The sequence below is a fragment of the Semicossyphus pulcher genome, unplaced genomic scaffold (genome assembly GCF_022749685.1).
Source record: "Semicossyphus pulcher isolate SPU_LCO1_2020_fin unplaced genomic scaffold, fSemPul1.0.p SCAF_17, whole genome shotgun sequence".
Lineage (NCBI taxonomy): Eukaryota > Metazoa > Chordata > Actinopteri > Labriformes > Labridae > Semicossyphus > Semicossyphus pulcher.
In genome coordinates, this window is record NW_027211681.1 from 11,221,352 (window position 1) to 11,235,289 (window position 13,938).

The 13,938-nt window shown below is 41.2% G+C and overlaps 2 protein-coding genes across 2 annotated transcripts; both read right to left on the bottom strand.

Annotated features, from left to right (window-relative positions):
* Positions 1-2,889: 2,889 nt before the first annotated feature.
* Positions 2,890-3,959, bottom strand: dand5 (DAN domain family, member 5). The gene is made up of 2 exons (XM_069665461.1): positions 3,489-3,959; positions 2,890-3,177 (listed from the first exon to the last, which is right to left on the bottom strand). The coding sequence occupies exons 1-2, from the start codon at positions 3,957-3,959 to the stop codon at positions 2,890-2,892; spliced, it is 759 nt and encodes a 252-aa protein (XP_069521562.1).
* A 6,446-nt stretch (positions 3,960-10,405) lies between these two features.
* tspan34a (tetraspanin 34a) lies at positions 10,406-13,423 on the bottom strand. The gene is made up of 7 exons (XM_069665696.1): positions 13,367-13,423; positions 12,162-12,377; positions 11,869-11,943; positions 11,643-11,750; positions 11,384-11,521; positions 11,186-11,278; positions 10,406-10,462 (listed from the first exon to the last, which is right to left on the bottom strand). The coding sequence occupies exons 1-7, from the start codon at positions 13,421-13,423 to the stop codon at positions 10,406-10,408; spliced, it is 744 nt and encodes a 247-aa protein (XP_069521797.1).
* Between the last annotated feature and the right edge of the window lie 515 nt (positions 13,424-13,938).

Consider the following 13,938-nt stretch of genomic DNA (forward strand, 5'->3'; position numbering starts at 1 on the left):
TTGTACACAAAGACAAAGAGTTATGTTCAAATTTACTTAAAAGTGCAGGTACTTTAAAAAGTAGTAGTAGTGAAAAAAGTAGTATCTGATCCTAAAACCACAGCAGGACTTTATCCAATGACAAACTTTGATGTTGTCCGAATCTGCAGGCTACACCTTCCTCTGTCCTCCTCAGCACCCAGCAGACAGCCTGGCAGGCGAGCTGGCAGACAGGCAGGGTGGCAGGAGCCTGGCAGGCTTAGCCCGGGGCACCGTCTCCTGCAGAGCCAACTCTGACCAGCTGGTCCAGGCTAACACCACAGAGTGAGCGTGTACCAGCATATCAGTGGGGAGGTGGATGTTAGCTGCAGTCTAGACCCCCTCACACCTAGAGCCTGACACCTCCAGCAGTAAAGCTGCACCCATGAGATTCAGGTGAGAAGTCTCTGTCTGGTCTATGGACTTAACAGGTCGTCACATTACTGTCCAGAGAGCAGTGCATGATGGACCCCTGTTTGCTCTCACCTGCTGGTGCCAGATCTACGAGCCTGATCCCCTGTCCGGCTTAGTCTGATGCACCATGACGGTCCAGCAGAGCTCCAAGCGCCTGAGGAAAATGTAGTGAACCATCCTCTTTAGTTCTGCTTAGCTAGTTAGTTAGCTTAGCAGAGTTTAGCGTGAGACACAGAAGGACACACAAGAAGTCGAGAATAAAAGGTTTCCAGCATCAAAATGGTCTAACCTGGGAATATTTGTTTTCAAGCCAATTATCAGACAAAGAACCACAGACGCACCTCACTCTGTTAATTAACGTCTAGAAAAACATTTTTCAAAGAAAAACTTCCAAGAGAATGTTCAAAAATAGGCCTGAAACCCTCCATTAATAATTCAGCTTCCCCTTGATACACCTTGATTGACCTGATATGATTTGAGTCGCCAGCCCCCCCACCCCCCATCATGCACACCTCCCAACCGTTTCCACGTCTGACAGTTAAAAGGCCTACACACAGAGAAAGAGCAGGCAGCTCATTGTGCGTTTTAAAGCGCTAACTAGGCCACTTAGCACCCCGTGACGCTGATCTGATCCCCGAGGCGCTGAACTTGGCAGCGGGCCCTCCTCCTTTCGCTCCTTCCTTTCCCCCTCGCCATGGGAACCAGGCCATCCTTAATGACGCAGGAGTGCTCCGCCGGATCCCACAATGCAAAGGGGGCTGACATCTGTCTTGCTAAGTGGTGCACTCTCTTGTGCACCTTGTTTGTTCAATCAACAACCCCCCCCACCACCACCACCACCACCACCCCTCACTCCACCTCTTCCCCCCTCTCTTCCCTCCACTATGCCCGTTTTCTTTTTTATCTCTTTCTTCAGTAAAAAAAAGACAAAAGATTGGCAGAAGAGGGGAGCAGAGTTTGAAAAGAATAGACAGCAAGATAGTGAGATCATGACTCTCTTTTAACCACCATCATCACACACACACACACAACAGCGCCGTGGGCAGATTATTACCGCGAGCAAGTGCGCCATTGTGCAGTGACAGAGATGGATGGCTAAACACAGTGCAGGTTTAGTTATGAATAACTCAGATTCCTTCATTTCACGAACAACAATCTTCAGTGTGAGGAATGAGAGTTAAAGCGGCTTTTGCTCACAGTTAGCGTGCCTGTTTGAGCCTCCAAACCTCTCTTCCTTCTGCATAATCAGAAAAAAAACAAGTGCCTGATTAAAAGTGGCCCCTAATTCCTCATAGTTAAGACCTGGGCAAATATTTGTCCCATCAATCTTGGAAAATATAGCCATCAACCCAAGATGTTAATCACATGCTAATGGAATCCGAGGGGCTCAAAGCAACCCCCGTAGCGCAATGAACGCTTTCACTTTTTCAGAAAGCCCACGTGAATGCAAATGGCCATCTAAACAGTCATTTTGACAGCATGCCAAGGCAACGTAAAGAGCCCCCTTCTTTATGCTCCTCTGGGAACGTATGTAGGGATGTGTGGGATGAGTTCACTTTACCAGACCCAGGTGCCAGGATATAAATGAATAATAGGTTTTATGGGCCCTAACTGAAAAAAAAAAGCACACACACACACACATAATCACACATGCTCACCCGCTCAAGTGCATCTGCAGAGAAGGATGTTCAAATTCCCACAACTACCCTGAAAAGAGATTGGGCATGAGAATAGCTGGTTCCTATACATAATTCAGGGGTCCATGCTGAAACAATTATGTTTGCTTACTGCTAAGTACCCGTGCTCAATAGCTCGTTTGCTCTCTCGTTGGGTGCTTTCAGATGTAAGTGCTATGTGCTAAAAGTCGGTGGAACAAGGCTTTTTAATAAAATATAGGAGCCGACACTTGAACGCTTGAATACGAGAGTGGCTGGAAAAAACAACAAATGCTCTTCATGTTTTTACTCGAGCTTTGCATGCTAACTAAATAGCACTCGTAAATCTAACAGGGTTGGCAGAAAAGTAATTAGCAACGGCAGGCGAAAGGAATTTGGACGAAAAGGACATTTTAATGACAATATTACAGATCACAATATTTCAGTTTAGATGAATCTAAACACATTTTTCCAGTCCAGTGTGGACGGATCCATCTGTTGCAGCGTGGCCAACATATAGGTCACTTTGTCTTCAGTCAGTGGTGGAATATACCACAATATATTACTCTGAATTACACATTCAGACTCGTACACAAAAACAGATACACACACAAATACACATGTAAACACAGATTAGTGTCTTATTATTTTGGCATCAATTAGGTGATATTAAAGTCCGTATCTTTGCAGTGATTAGACAGAGAATAAAAGGCATCAACCCTAAAAACCTGCCCTTCTATTCACTGTAGAAAATCACTGACAAAAAAACAAGCTGTCGTGCATTTTTCTTATAACCGCTGTATCACAGTGACAGGTAACTCTTCTCCTCTCTGCCCGTCTCACACTTGCACTCCTCCACCACCACCAGCCTCCTCTCCCTGACCTCGGCTCCGCAGCGGAGGGGCACGGTCACAGTGTGAGATTTGGACGGGGCGCAGCGGGAGCAGGGGGCCCGGTGGTGGAGCGACCCTGTGCCAGTAGCACCCTGCCCTGCAAACTCCCCCTCGGACGGGATGAACAGGGAGCTGCACTGGCCGAAACACAGCTTGTTGTGCACAGTTACCGTGCTGCATCCTTCTGCTGTCACATGCTGGGAGAGGGAGAGAGAGGGAACGCAACACTTAATACCACTTGTCTGCTTCGTTTCTGTACACTTACTCTCTATTATTATACCAGTTTCTTTAGGTTAAGCTCTCCTCTGAAATTATAACACCCTTCTCTGTTAAAGAACAGTTCTTGAACATCTCTTAATGCCAATGAAACAGCTGCTAACACTGCTATCTTTCACTAGACTGTGGGAAGAATCACTCCTCTTGATGCTTTTGTTCAAGACATGAACTTTGCAGAGGAATGCATTAAAATCTTGGCATAAAACATGATATAAGAATCTTTTCCTCTTACCTGAGTGAAAGGTACAGCCGTGCACGTCTGCTTAGTGTCCTTCAGGTTGACTGGCAGGTGCATCTTTTCTCCTTTATTGATGGCTCTCTGCCACATCTGCAGGCCTTGCCTCTTCTTCAGCTCCATCTCATTTTTAGGGTTCATTTGGTGCAGTGGACTCACCGGGGTCCTGGGGGCCAGGGCCGGACCTGGACGCCCCTGAGACAAGAAAGCAGGGAAGGACATCCTGGAGCTGAGGGAGGGGGCTTTTCTGGGGGTCAGTCCCCGTCTGAAGAAGCCTGACTGGGCCAAGGCACGAGGGTCCAGCTGCACCACCTTCACGACTCCGTGGACGGGCTCATCTGGTCCGCTGCCTGATGATTCAAAATCGGCTTTTGACCCTTTCACAATGTTGTCAAACGCACTGCGAGGGAATGTAAGAGCTACGGCTGCCCAACTGCACAAAAACACGAGGCTGATAGGGAAAGCCATTCTCCGACACAAAAAGGGAAAGTAGAAAAATATGTTTTTTTTAAAAATGCGGTTTAAGTGTTAAATTAAAACTAAATCTTTGTCTGGTGGTTTGGTCCAAGGTTCCAAATGGCAACCTTGCTGTCAGTGCTTTGTCAGTGTGATGGAGGGACTCTTTTATATAGGTAGCTGCCAGTTCTCACCTGTGTTTTAATGCACGGGAGGTGTCGCAATTCCCACACCAGACCAGACATCACACCAAGCTTATAACTCCGGCTCGTGGATGGTCGCCAGACTGAGAGGATTTCAGTGTCAAGGTCATAAAAAGAGCTTCATCCTTGAGGTTCAAAATAGCGTAATGTGAGGCGGATTCTGTTGTTACTGAGCATTTTAGCGATACATTTTAGGAATTAAGATCACTTTGATTATTTTAAGATTTTAAAATCTACAGGTGGGTTAAAAATTGAAGTCCAGAACAACAAAATCTCCATCTGTGTTCAGTAATTAAGATGCTGTGAGTGTGAAAGCCACAGCTTACAACTCACATCCTTTTTATATGCAACTTACGATAATTATATTCCATTAAAGCAACATCTCTTTTCCAACCTGTACACAAGCAAATGATTTTTTTTACCTCACTATCATAAAATGAACATGCACAGGGGGGATTTCAACCCTAACTTGCAGAAGTATTGATCGAAAAGCAGCAAACTGATCAAGGGGAAACTTTCACTGCTGGAGTTAAAAATGTGATCTCATCTACAATAAAAGCCTCACTGAGCAGGTGTTCCTGTTACCTTCAGCCGTAAAGCAGTAATGAGTTTATGTTCTCTGCGCAAACAAGCCGTCTCCTGTCCATCTATTCCCACAGCCTCCCCCTTGTCGCCCCATCATTACACCATTAGACTTCAATGAGCTCCGTCACCCGCGACCTGATCACACAGCGGCTGCTGAAAGGTCGACTGGCTGACAGGGTGATAATATTCAGGGTGTTTGACTTTCTCATAGAGGATACTTTTACTCCTCAACTCTTGTCCATGTCTGTTTCCCGTCCAGCACTTAACATTATGGTCCAGATACATTCAAGAACGGGAAACGTTTATACCTAATCTGAAGGCTGTCTGATCTTCACTGATGTGAAACATTTACACGCAGGTTGGTGGGGACTGTTTCCAAACTTTTTTAGCAGTTGCATTATTAAAAGTGATGTAGAACGTGAAAGGAAGTGTACTGTATTCATATGGGGAAATTTCCTTTTATCTGCAGTCTCTATGTTTTCCACAAGAGGGCAGACTTTACAAAGTATTATCTCCCCTGCCTAGCCACCTGCTCTCTCACTTTTTAAACAGCATGTTCTGAAAATGTTTCTCACACACCCAGATAGAGGAAATAATTATTCCTTTTAACACAAGAAGTTATTTAAATGTCTTCTCCCCCTTTCTTTACATTTTAAAGCCTGAGTGACACGTACAGGAAAAAGTACTGACTCTGCGAAAGCTTTTCACAGTGCTAACATATTTCAATGCGGCAGTTGTTGCGGCGATGAATGTTGTTCTTTTAAGAAAGGAGAAACTCACTTTAGCAACATTTAGTCAGTCATGTAAAAAGGGTCAAAAACCACCCTTCTCTGAGGATTGTTGACTTTATTTTGCACAACTGATACAACCAAAGAATAAAGTCAATAAAACCTGATCAAATGAAAACTGCTCAGAGATGAGAGATGTGTCCCAGTCTCAAGTTCGCCCATGATCCTGTAACAAGACTTTCCTGTAACCTCTTCACAAAACGCCTCGTCACCTCACTACGTTGCAACTGTCGTAAAGCAGCCAAACAAATAAAAGACAGCGTACAACATGTACAGCAAAAAAGAGAACAGCAGGGCCATGTCTGTGGTGCTGCAGAGCTGAGCTAATTCTGTGGATATGCTGGATTATAATGTTGGCTTTGCGACCATAAAGATGTTTTCATGCTGGGCAGAGAGGAAACACCTTTCAGATCATGTAAAAATGTTTATTATCATCATGTTTGTAGGAAGCTTTTAACCTGTGATGTTCACAAATATGTTATCTATTATTGGCTTCACTTCTTGTACCCTGTGTTCTACGTTCACTTTTACAAGAGTGCCTACAAACAATCCGACATTACAACTATCTAACCCAGAGAACAATAATGTGACGCACACTTGTCACGTTGCCTTTAACTGTTTTATGATGATGATAGATGATGTTTTCATATTATGACGCCACCGAGAAGAGTCCTCCTCATGTACATATGGCAGAACATGTGACAGGACAACCTGCTGACTACACTAACTATACTACAGTAAACACACACTCAAACTCGCTGACACACACTGTGATCAGTCCTTTATGATGTAAACTGTCTAGTTACATATCCGCAGCAATTAACCTCCACATGTACAGCAAATTAAAACAGCTCCAACCATAAGGCTAAACCATATGGAACACACCTTCCTATCCACCTGTGTAATTTATCAGCTGTTCAATCCTATTATTTGTTAACGGGTGCAACCTTTAAACCTTGCTAACTGCACAAATGATCCGCCACACCAGCAGCTGGCCACGAAAGAGCTATCCAACAACAACACAGGCTGTAGAGGGATTTGATGGATATATATAGTACTGTGCAAACGGTGGTGTGAAAAAACGTTGGCTGTAAACTAAGAATGCTTTCAAAAATATAAATAACAATAGTTTATTTTTATCAATTTACAAAATGATAAGTGAGAAAAATCTAAATCAAATCTATATTTGGTGTTCCTACCCTTTGCTATCAAACCAGCATCAATTCTTAAAGGTACACTTGCACAAAGTCAGGGATTTTGTAGGATTATAGTCAGGTGTATGATCAACCAATTATACCAAACAGGTGCTAATGATCATCAATCAACACAGTCATTAACTGAAACAGAAACAGCTGTGTAGGAGGCTTAAAACTGGGTGAGGAACAGCCAAACTCTGCTACCAAGGTGAGGTTGTGGAGGACAGGTTCATGTCACAGGCCATACACCACGGCAAGACTGAGCACAGCAACAAGACACAAGGTAGTTCTACTGCATCAGCAAGGTCTCTCCCGGACAAAGATTTCAAAGCAGACTGGGGTTTCAAGATGTGCTGTTCAAGCTCTTTTGAAGAAGCACAAAGAAACGGGCAACGTTGAGGATCGTAGACGCAGTGATCAGCCAAGGAAACTTAGTGCAGCAGATGAAAAACACATCAAGCTTATTTCCCTTCGAAATCGGAAGATTGTGCCATCAGGTCAGAACTGGCAGAAACCAGTGGGACCCAGGTACACCCATCTACTGTTCGGAGAAGTCTGGCCAGAAGTGGTCTTCATGGAAGAGTTGCAGCCAAAAAGCCAAACTCCGTCATGGAAACAAGGCCAAGCAACGCAACTATGCATGAAAACATAGGAACTAAGGTGTAGAAAAACAGCAGCAGGTGCTCTGAACTGATGAGTCAAAATTTGAAATTTTTGGCTGTAGCAGAAGGCAGTTTGTTCGCCGAAGGGCTGGAGAGCGGCACAATAATGAATGTCTGCAGGCAACAGTGAAGCATGGTGGAGGTTCCTGGCAAGTTTGGGGCTGCATTTCTGCACATGGAGTTGGAGATTTGGTCAGGATTAATGGTGTCCTCAATGCTGAGAAATACAGGCATTTTCTCCATCATGCAATATCATCAGGGAGGCGTATGATTGGCCCCGAATTTATTCTGCAGCAGGACAACGACCCCAAACATACAGCCAATGTCATTAAGAACTATCTTCAGCGTAAAGAAGAACAAGAAGTCCTGGAAGTGATGGTATGGCCCCCACAGAGCCCTGATCTCGACATCATCAAGTCTGTCTGGGATTACATGAAGAGACAGAAGGATTTGAGGAAGCTGACATCCACAGAAGATCTGTGGTTGGTTCTCCAAGATGTTTGGGACAACCTACCAGTCGAGTTCCTTCAAAAACTGTGTGCAAGTGAACCTAGAAGAATTGATGCTGTTTTGAAGGCAAAGGGTGGTCACACCAAATATTGATTTGATTTAGATTTCTCTTCTGTTCATTCACTGCATTTTGTTAATTGATGAAAATAAACTATTAACACTTCCATTTTTGAAAGCATTCTTAGTTTACAGCATTTTTTCACACCTGCCTAAAACTTTTGCAAAGTACTGCATATGAGCAACAACAAAAAAAAGTGTATTATTGGACTGGTTTAAGTGAGACATTACTGCAATCCCTTTCCTCCCTCTTCCACTCATAAAATGTCAGTAGCTCTTTAAAATGAAAAAGGAAAAAAAAACATTAGCATTAATTGTTATTAGCACTTAAAGAAGGATGGTCCTTAACTCAACTATCTTTTTGGTCTACATTATCTCTGAAAAATATGTCGCAACTTACTCACCACAGTTAATTTTTAAACCCTTTTTAGAAACAAACACACACACACACACACACACACACACATATATATATATATATAGTAGTTGAATGCTGAAAATATATATTTAAAATAACACTAGTTAACTAGTTGAATGCTTAGAATAAATAAATAGCACCAGTTAACCAGTTGAATGCTGAAAATAAATACATAACACTAATTTACCAGTTGAACGCTGAAAATAAATAAATGGATAAATAGCACTAGTTAAATGCTGAAAATAAATAAATAGCAATTGTTAACTAGTTGACCGCATTAATAACACTAGATAACTAGTTGAACGCTAAATAAATAGCTAAAGTAGTTGAAGTCGGAAAATAAATAAATACCACTAGTTAACTATTTGAATGCTTAAAATAAATACAATAGCACTAGTTAACTAGTTGAATACTGAAAATAAATACATAAATAGCACTAATTAACTACCGAATGCTGAAAATACACAAATAGCACTAGTTAACTAGTTGAACGCTGAAAATAAACACACACACACACACACACACACACACAAACACACACACACACACACACAACACTGAATGAACAAATCAAGTGCATACAAAAAGTACACAATAACAGCCACAAACAATAAAACTCCAAATCAAAGCCGCCACCACCAAAATCATACGTGGATTTACTCAATACCTAGCTGTGAGCAAAACGACATAGGCTAACAAAATGGATTCATCATACATTGCTAATAAAAAAGTAACAGGTCTCATGCTAGCTGTAGCTAACGTTAGCTGGAGGCACAGAGCACATAACATAGGAAGTAGCTAATACTTTCAGCCCATAAAGCTAACTCACAATGTGAATGCAGCTCGGTCTGACATACCTCTTCAACGTCCTCCTCAGTATCCTCCATGTGAACCATAATAATGTCTCCACCATGTTAGCATCCTCAATGCTGGAATTAGCCATCTGTGACCGGTCAGGCAAATATCTTTCACCCTTTCTCCTTTCTTATCAATAACAACGGTATCACGGTCCACTTATTGTACTCTTACATATTGTATTTCACCGAAACGATTCGGCACTTGTAGTAACTGGTAGACTACACACTGTTGTAACATGCTTATGCTATCCCAAACATCTTGTCACACTTGCAGCAACATGAACCGGCCAATCAAATCACTAAACTAGCAGCAATGGACAACGGTCAGGGTCAATCGCGTCAGTGAACCATTTTTAAGTAAGGACGTTGTAAGAATATATTTAAGATACTAATTGTTATATTGTTGCTTGTAACTTCAAATTTGGAGTGAAAATAAAATACATGGGTAAATTCTTATTAGGTTGAAGCCAACCTAAAACCCAGCGGCTAATGTGCCTGGACAGTGGTTATGCTAACCTACAGTCAGCGGTTAGCATAAACTACTTCCGGTCATGACTTCCTTTTCCGTTCACTCTCCGACTAGCAACTGAAAAAGATAAAATTGATTTGGAGTTTAGATTCCTGTGTATAATTCGTAATTTGTCCCTAATTCAATCCATTATATAAACATTCATTTATATATTTAATGTATACATATAAAGCATTCAATCATGCCAATGAAAATATGCAAAAGAAGACCACAGTCAATGCATGTATATAGTACAAGTCAAGATTGTGTTTTTGTGTTTAATATGTCAATTTGATCAAACATAAAAAAATAAAGGTATCATTTTACAACAGTGAATGCAAGGGATATGAACAACTGACACAATTATTTCTGCATCATTTCACATAGCTACATGTATCAGCAAATTAAATGTCAGCACAACAACAGCCCTATGAAAACATAAATAAATCACATATAAATGTGTACAGTTTCTAAACGAAGAACATGTCAGCTCCATCAACCACATTTTTGATTTAAATGCTCTGTATGCAATATTGTAGGTCGAGCATTAAACGACTTTTAATCCCTCTTTTTTGAATCAAGAAAAAAAACATAACTTTATATGATAAAAGATGCTAACAAGTCAAATAACTCCACCAATTACATTATTCTTCTCCAATCCCACACACGAATCACTATGCCTTGTTGCCAATGTTGTTGTAGAGAACCATCGATACCACCATGGCAGCAATCTGTAAGGAAAACAGTTAATCAGTTAAACACATAATCTAAACACAGTGTAGTGGATCTGAGATAGAGCTTGTATAGAGTACCATGAAACATTTAGGGACAAGCTATTTTGGATCTTTTTAGCTTGCTAAGGATTTTTAAACTGTTAAAAAATAACTCTATAAATCAACTTGTTATTTTCCTTTTAATACCTTTTGTTATATTATTCACATTAATCCGCACAATGTGGCATGAACATACAAATAATAGAGACATACCGGTGTTGCACCATATTCAGCAAATATTTTTGGGCCTCAAACTCATAAAAGAAGTAATGAATTTTAAATCAGAATGAGATATGTTTTTATAAATTTCTCCACAGTTGTGTAACTCAGAAATAAACGTATAGAACAGTGAAGTTGCAAGCCAGACTGATAAAAATGGATTCTCGCAATGAAAATGTTAATTTTGAGGGGAGCTGGAGATTTAGATGATAATTCTCTGTAGGTTCATCAGTTCAATGACCCCTTTAACATTGCAATTTAATGCACTGTTATACTAAAAATATTGACTATAGTTCATAATATGCGTCTCCTGCCAATGATAGTAATAAATAATGATGATGCTTGTTATTATATTTGTGTATTTATTTAAAAAGGTAGCAATAAAGTCAAACAATAATTATTGAAAGATATTGAAAGGGATGAGAAAATGTGAAGAACCCTGTCTGACTTTGTGTTCTGTACCTCAAGAGCAGCAATTCCTAAAGCCACAGCTGCAACGACCACAGCATTGTCCTCTATCAGCTGCAGCAGCTTATCAAAGCAGCCATCGATCATCTGGAAGAACGACAGAGATAGAGAATGTTTGATGCACGTCACCACACTTCATTGTTTTATTGCTAACATGCACAAAGTTGAATCAAGAGTAAATTGGTCTCATACCGATCTACTCGCTCCATTTTTATTGCAAACACCGGTAGTGATGGACGCATTGCAACATGTTGGTGGATAAACACCATGTTCTTCGTTAAAAGGAGAGCCATCAAAATCAGTGTAGTTCTTGTATCCGCAGCACTTAAACTAGAAGGAGACCACAAAGAAACACGAACAGTTCAACAGCTGCTTGTGACAATAGAAGTGTGTAAATCTCCTGACTGAAGAATTCAGTTGAAACATAAAACATAAATTATAGGTGCAGTACCTGCTCCATGGTGGCATTCCAGAGAGATGTCAGACCCTCATCCTTTCCATAGTTTACTTCAATGCCTTTTCTAACTTCATCTTCAAGTTCGCCAAGAAGTTCCTGAGCCTGAGAAGGATGGGTAGAAAAACATTGCATCAGTTCTTCAGGGTTTTTCACTGTGCAACATTTTTACAAAGGCAGTTATTACTAGCTAGATCCTGTTGTGCTTTCGAGAGACACTTACAACATCCTGGAAGACGAGCAGCACCACAGCACCAGCGACCTCGATGAGGAAAATAACCAGCACGATACTGAAGAACTGAATGAAGGGAAAAGGATAAATTACTATGTGAAATTCTCACTGTGTCTTTGAAATCAAGTCTCACCAACAGAGTGAGAAACAGGACATTTAAGCAGACGTTAAGTAAGTAGAAAGATACTGCAGAGATTCAAATCTAAAGCTACATACTATATTATTAAACAGCTTCATATCAGAGCAACCGAGCAGTGGAAGTGGACCTTTCAGACATCACTCACCGTCAGCAGCATACACCTGCTCTCCTTGACAGCTCCGCAGCAGCCCAGGAAGCCAATGATCACTAGCACAACACCCACTCCAATGAGCACGTAGCTGACGTAGACAAGCTCGGATAACCCAGAAGGAGCGCCATCCACGCCATTCAGAATACCCAGAAAGGAATCACTGTTCACCTTCACCCAGACCCCAACACCCAGGATGGCTGCACCTGCCAACTGCATGATGGGTAAGAAGAAAAGAGAGAAAGAATGGACATTAGATTAAAGCATGAAGACATAATGTTGAAATAGTAAAAACTTGAGTTGTACAATAAAAGACATACATTTTTTTCTGTAATGAGAGCTCTAACTGAGGACATGACAGTTCATAAACAAAGGTTTTTTTTAGAAACTTTGTACAACATTTTTAGAAATAGGCTAATTCGTCTTTGTGCCTTAAGTAAGATGAAAACATTGGCACAACCCTTATGTCAAGCCAGTTAGCTTAGTTTAGCTTAGTTTAGCTTAGGGTAGGTGGAGCTAAGCGGCTGCTTTTCCGGTCTCTGCAAGCGTTGCGAGTAAACAGTAATCTACTATGGCTGAACAAACAAAGAAAAGATCGAAGACTACAGATACGACTTCAAAAATAAGTGAAAATCCAAAGAAAAAGAAACAAATTAGACGCTCAGAGGACGGCAAACAGTCTAAAAAGGAAAGCGACCGTCAGCCAGGAAAGTTAAGAGTTACAACTGTAACAAAGGGAGCCAACCGTAGATGTCTGGTTAAATTGGGAAGCGCAATCTCGCGATTACCGTTTATCGCCATTAGGTGCCGCCAAAGAGAACGAGACTAAGAACTTTGAGATTATATCTTTAAAGTACTAGTGTTATGTCCCAAACAACAGGTGGTCTCTTAGGCAAAGCTAGGCTAATCATCTGCAGGCTGTAGCTTCAGCTTCAGCAATCAAACAACAACTCTTTTTACAACTCTCGCAATACAAAGTGATGAAGAGTTTTTTCATATATGTCAAACTATTCCTGTCAGCTCTCACTGAATAGAGGTACTCAGCTATTTCACAGGTTTAGCTGGATAGGGGAATTTTATACAAAGCCAAAGGGAATAGCTTGTACTCTTACTGCATTAGTGACTGTAATGTGTGCTGCACAGGCTGTTTTCATGTGGAAGAAGTAGAAAAAACAATTGGCAGTTTCCTTGTTTCAACTTACAAAGATGACGCCATTGAAGACGAACATGATCATTTTGAGAAAGCCGGAGCAACACATCTTGGCGGACTGTTTTTTTCACACTGCAAAACAAAAAGAGCAAAGAAGTCTGTTAGTTCAGCTAACTCAATAATCAAAGAATAGGAAACACTTCCTTATTTTCTGCTTATGGGATTATGGTTTAATTTGCATGTTAGCTCTCATAGGAAAATCAATGGTATGTATGTGGACGGCAAGCACCAACATGGGTCAGATGGCATTTGCTTTGGGTTACACATTAACCACAGTAACTGGCAGCAAAAAAACACAAGGGGTCCCAATCGCCTTCATGCTGACGTAACCCAAGGTTTCGGTTCATGTGTGATTCAAGTTTCATGTTCATATCCACACTTTATTTTGCCTCGCCGCAAGTTATTTAAAGGATCATCAAAAACATGTTTGAGTTACAAGAAATGTTCGACGGCTTCCTCTTAACACGTCAGACTCCATCTGGTACAAACAGGGAAAATTCACTAAAACTCCTCTGTGTGCTACTCTTAGTAACCTGATCTCTTCATTGTGTTAACTAAATTATC

Excerpts from the sequence above, each read along its gene's own strand:
- dand5 (XM_069665461.1), bottom strand. The coding sequence starts at position 3,959 with ATGGCTTTCCCTATCAGCCTCGTGTTTTTGTGCAGTTGGGCAGCCGTA. Across the intron at positions 3,178-3,488 it reads CGGCTGTACCTTTCACTCAG|CATGTGACAGCAGAAGGATG; the intron begins GTAAGAGGAAAA and ends TCCCTCTCCCAG.
- tspan34a (XM_069665696.1), bottom strand. The coding sequence starts at position 13,423 with ATGTGTTGCTCCGGCTTTCTCAAAATGATCATGTTCGTCTTCAATGGC. Across the intron at positions 11,944-12,161 it reads GCAGGTGTATGCTGCTGACG|TTCTTCAGTATCGTGCTGGT; the intron begins GTGAGTGATGTC and ends CCCTTCATTCAG. Across the intron at positions 11,522-11,642 it reads GGAATGCCACCATGGAGCAG|TTTAAGTGCTGCGGATACAA; the intron begins GTACTGCACCTA and ends GTCTCCTTCTAG.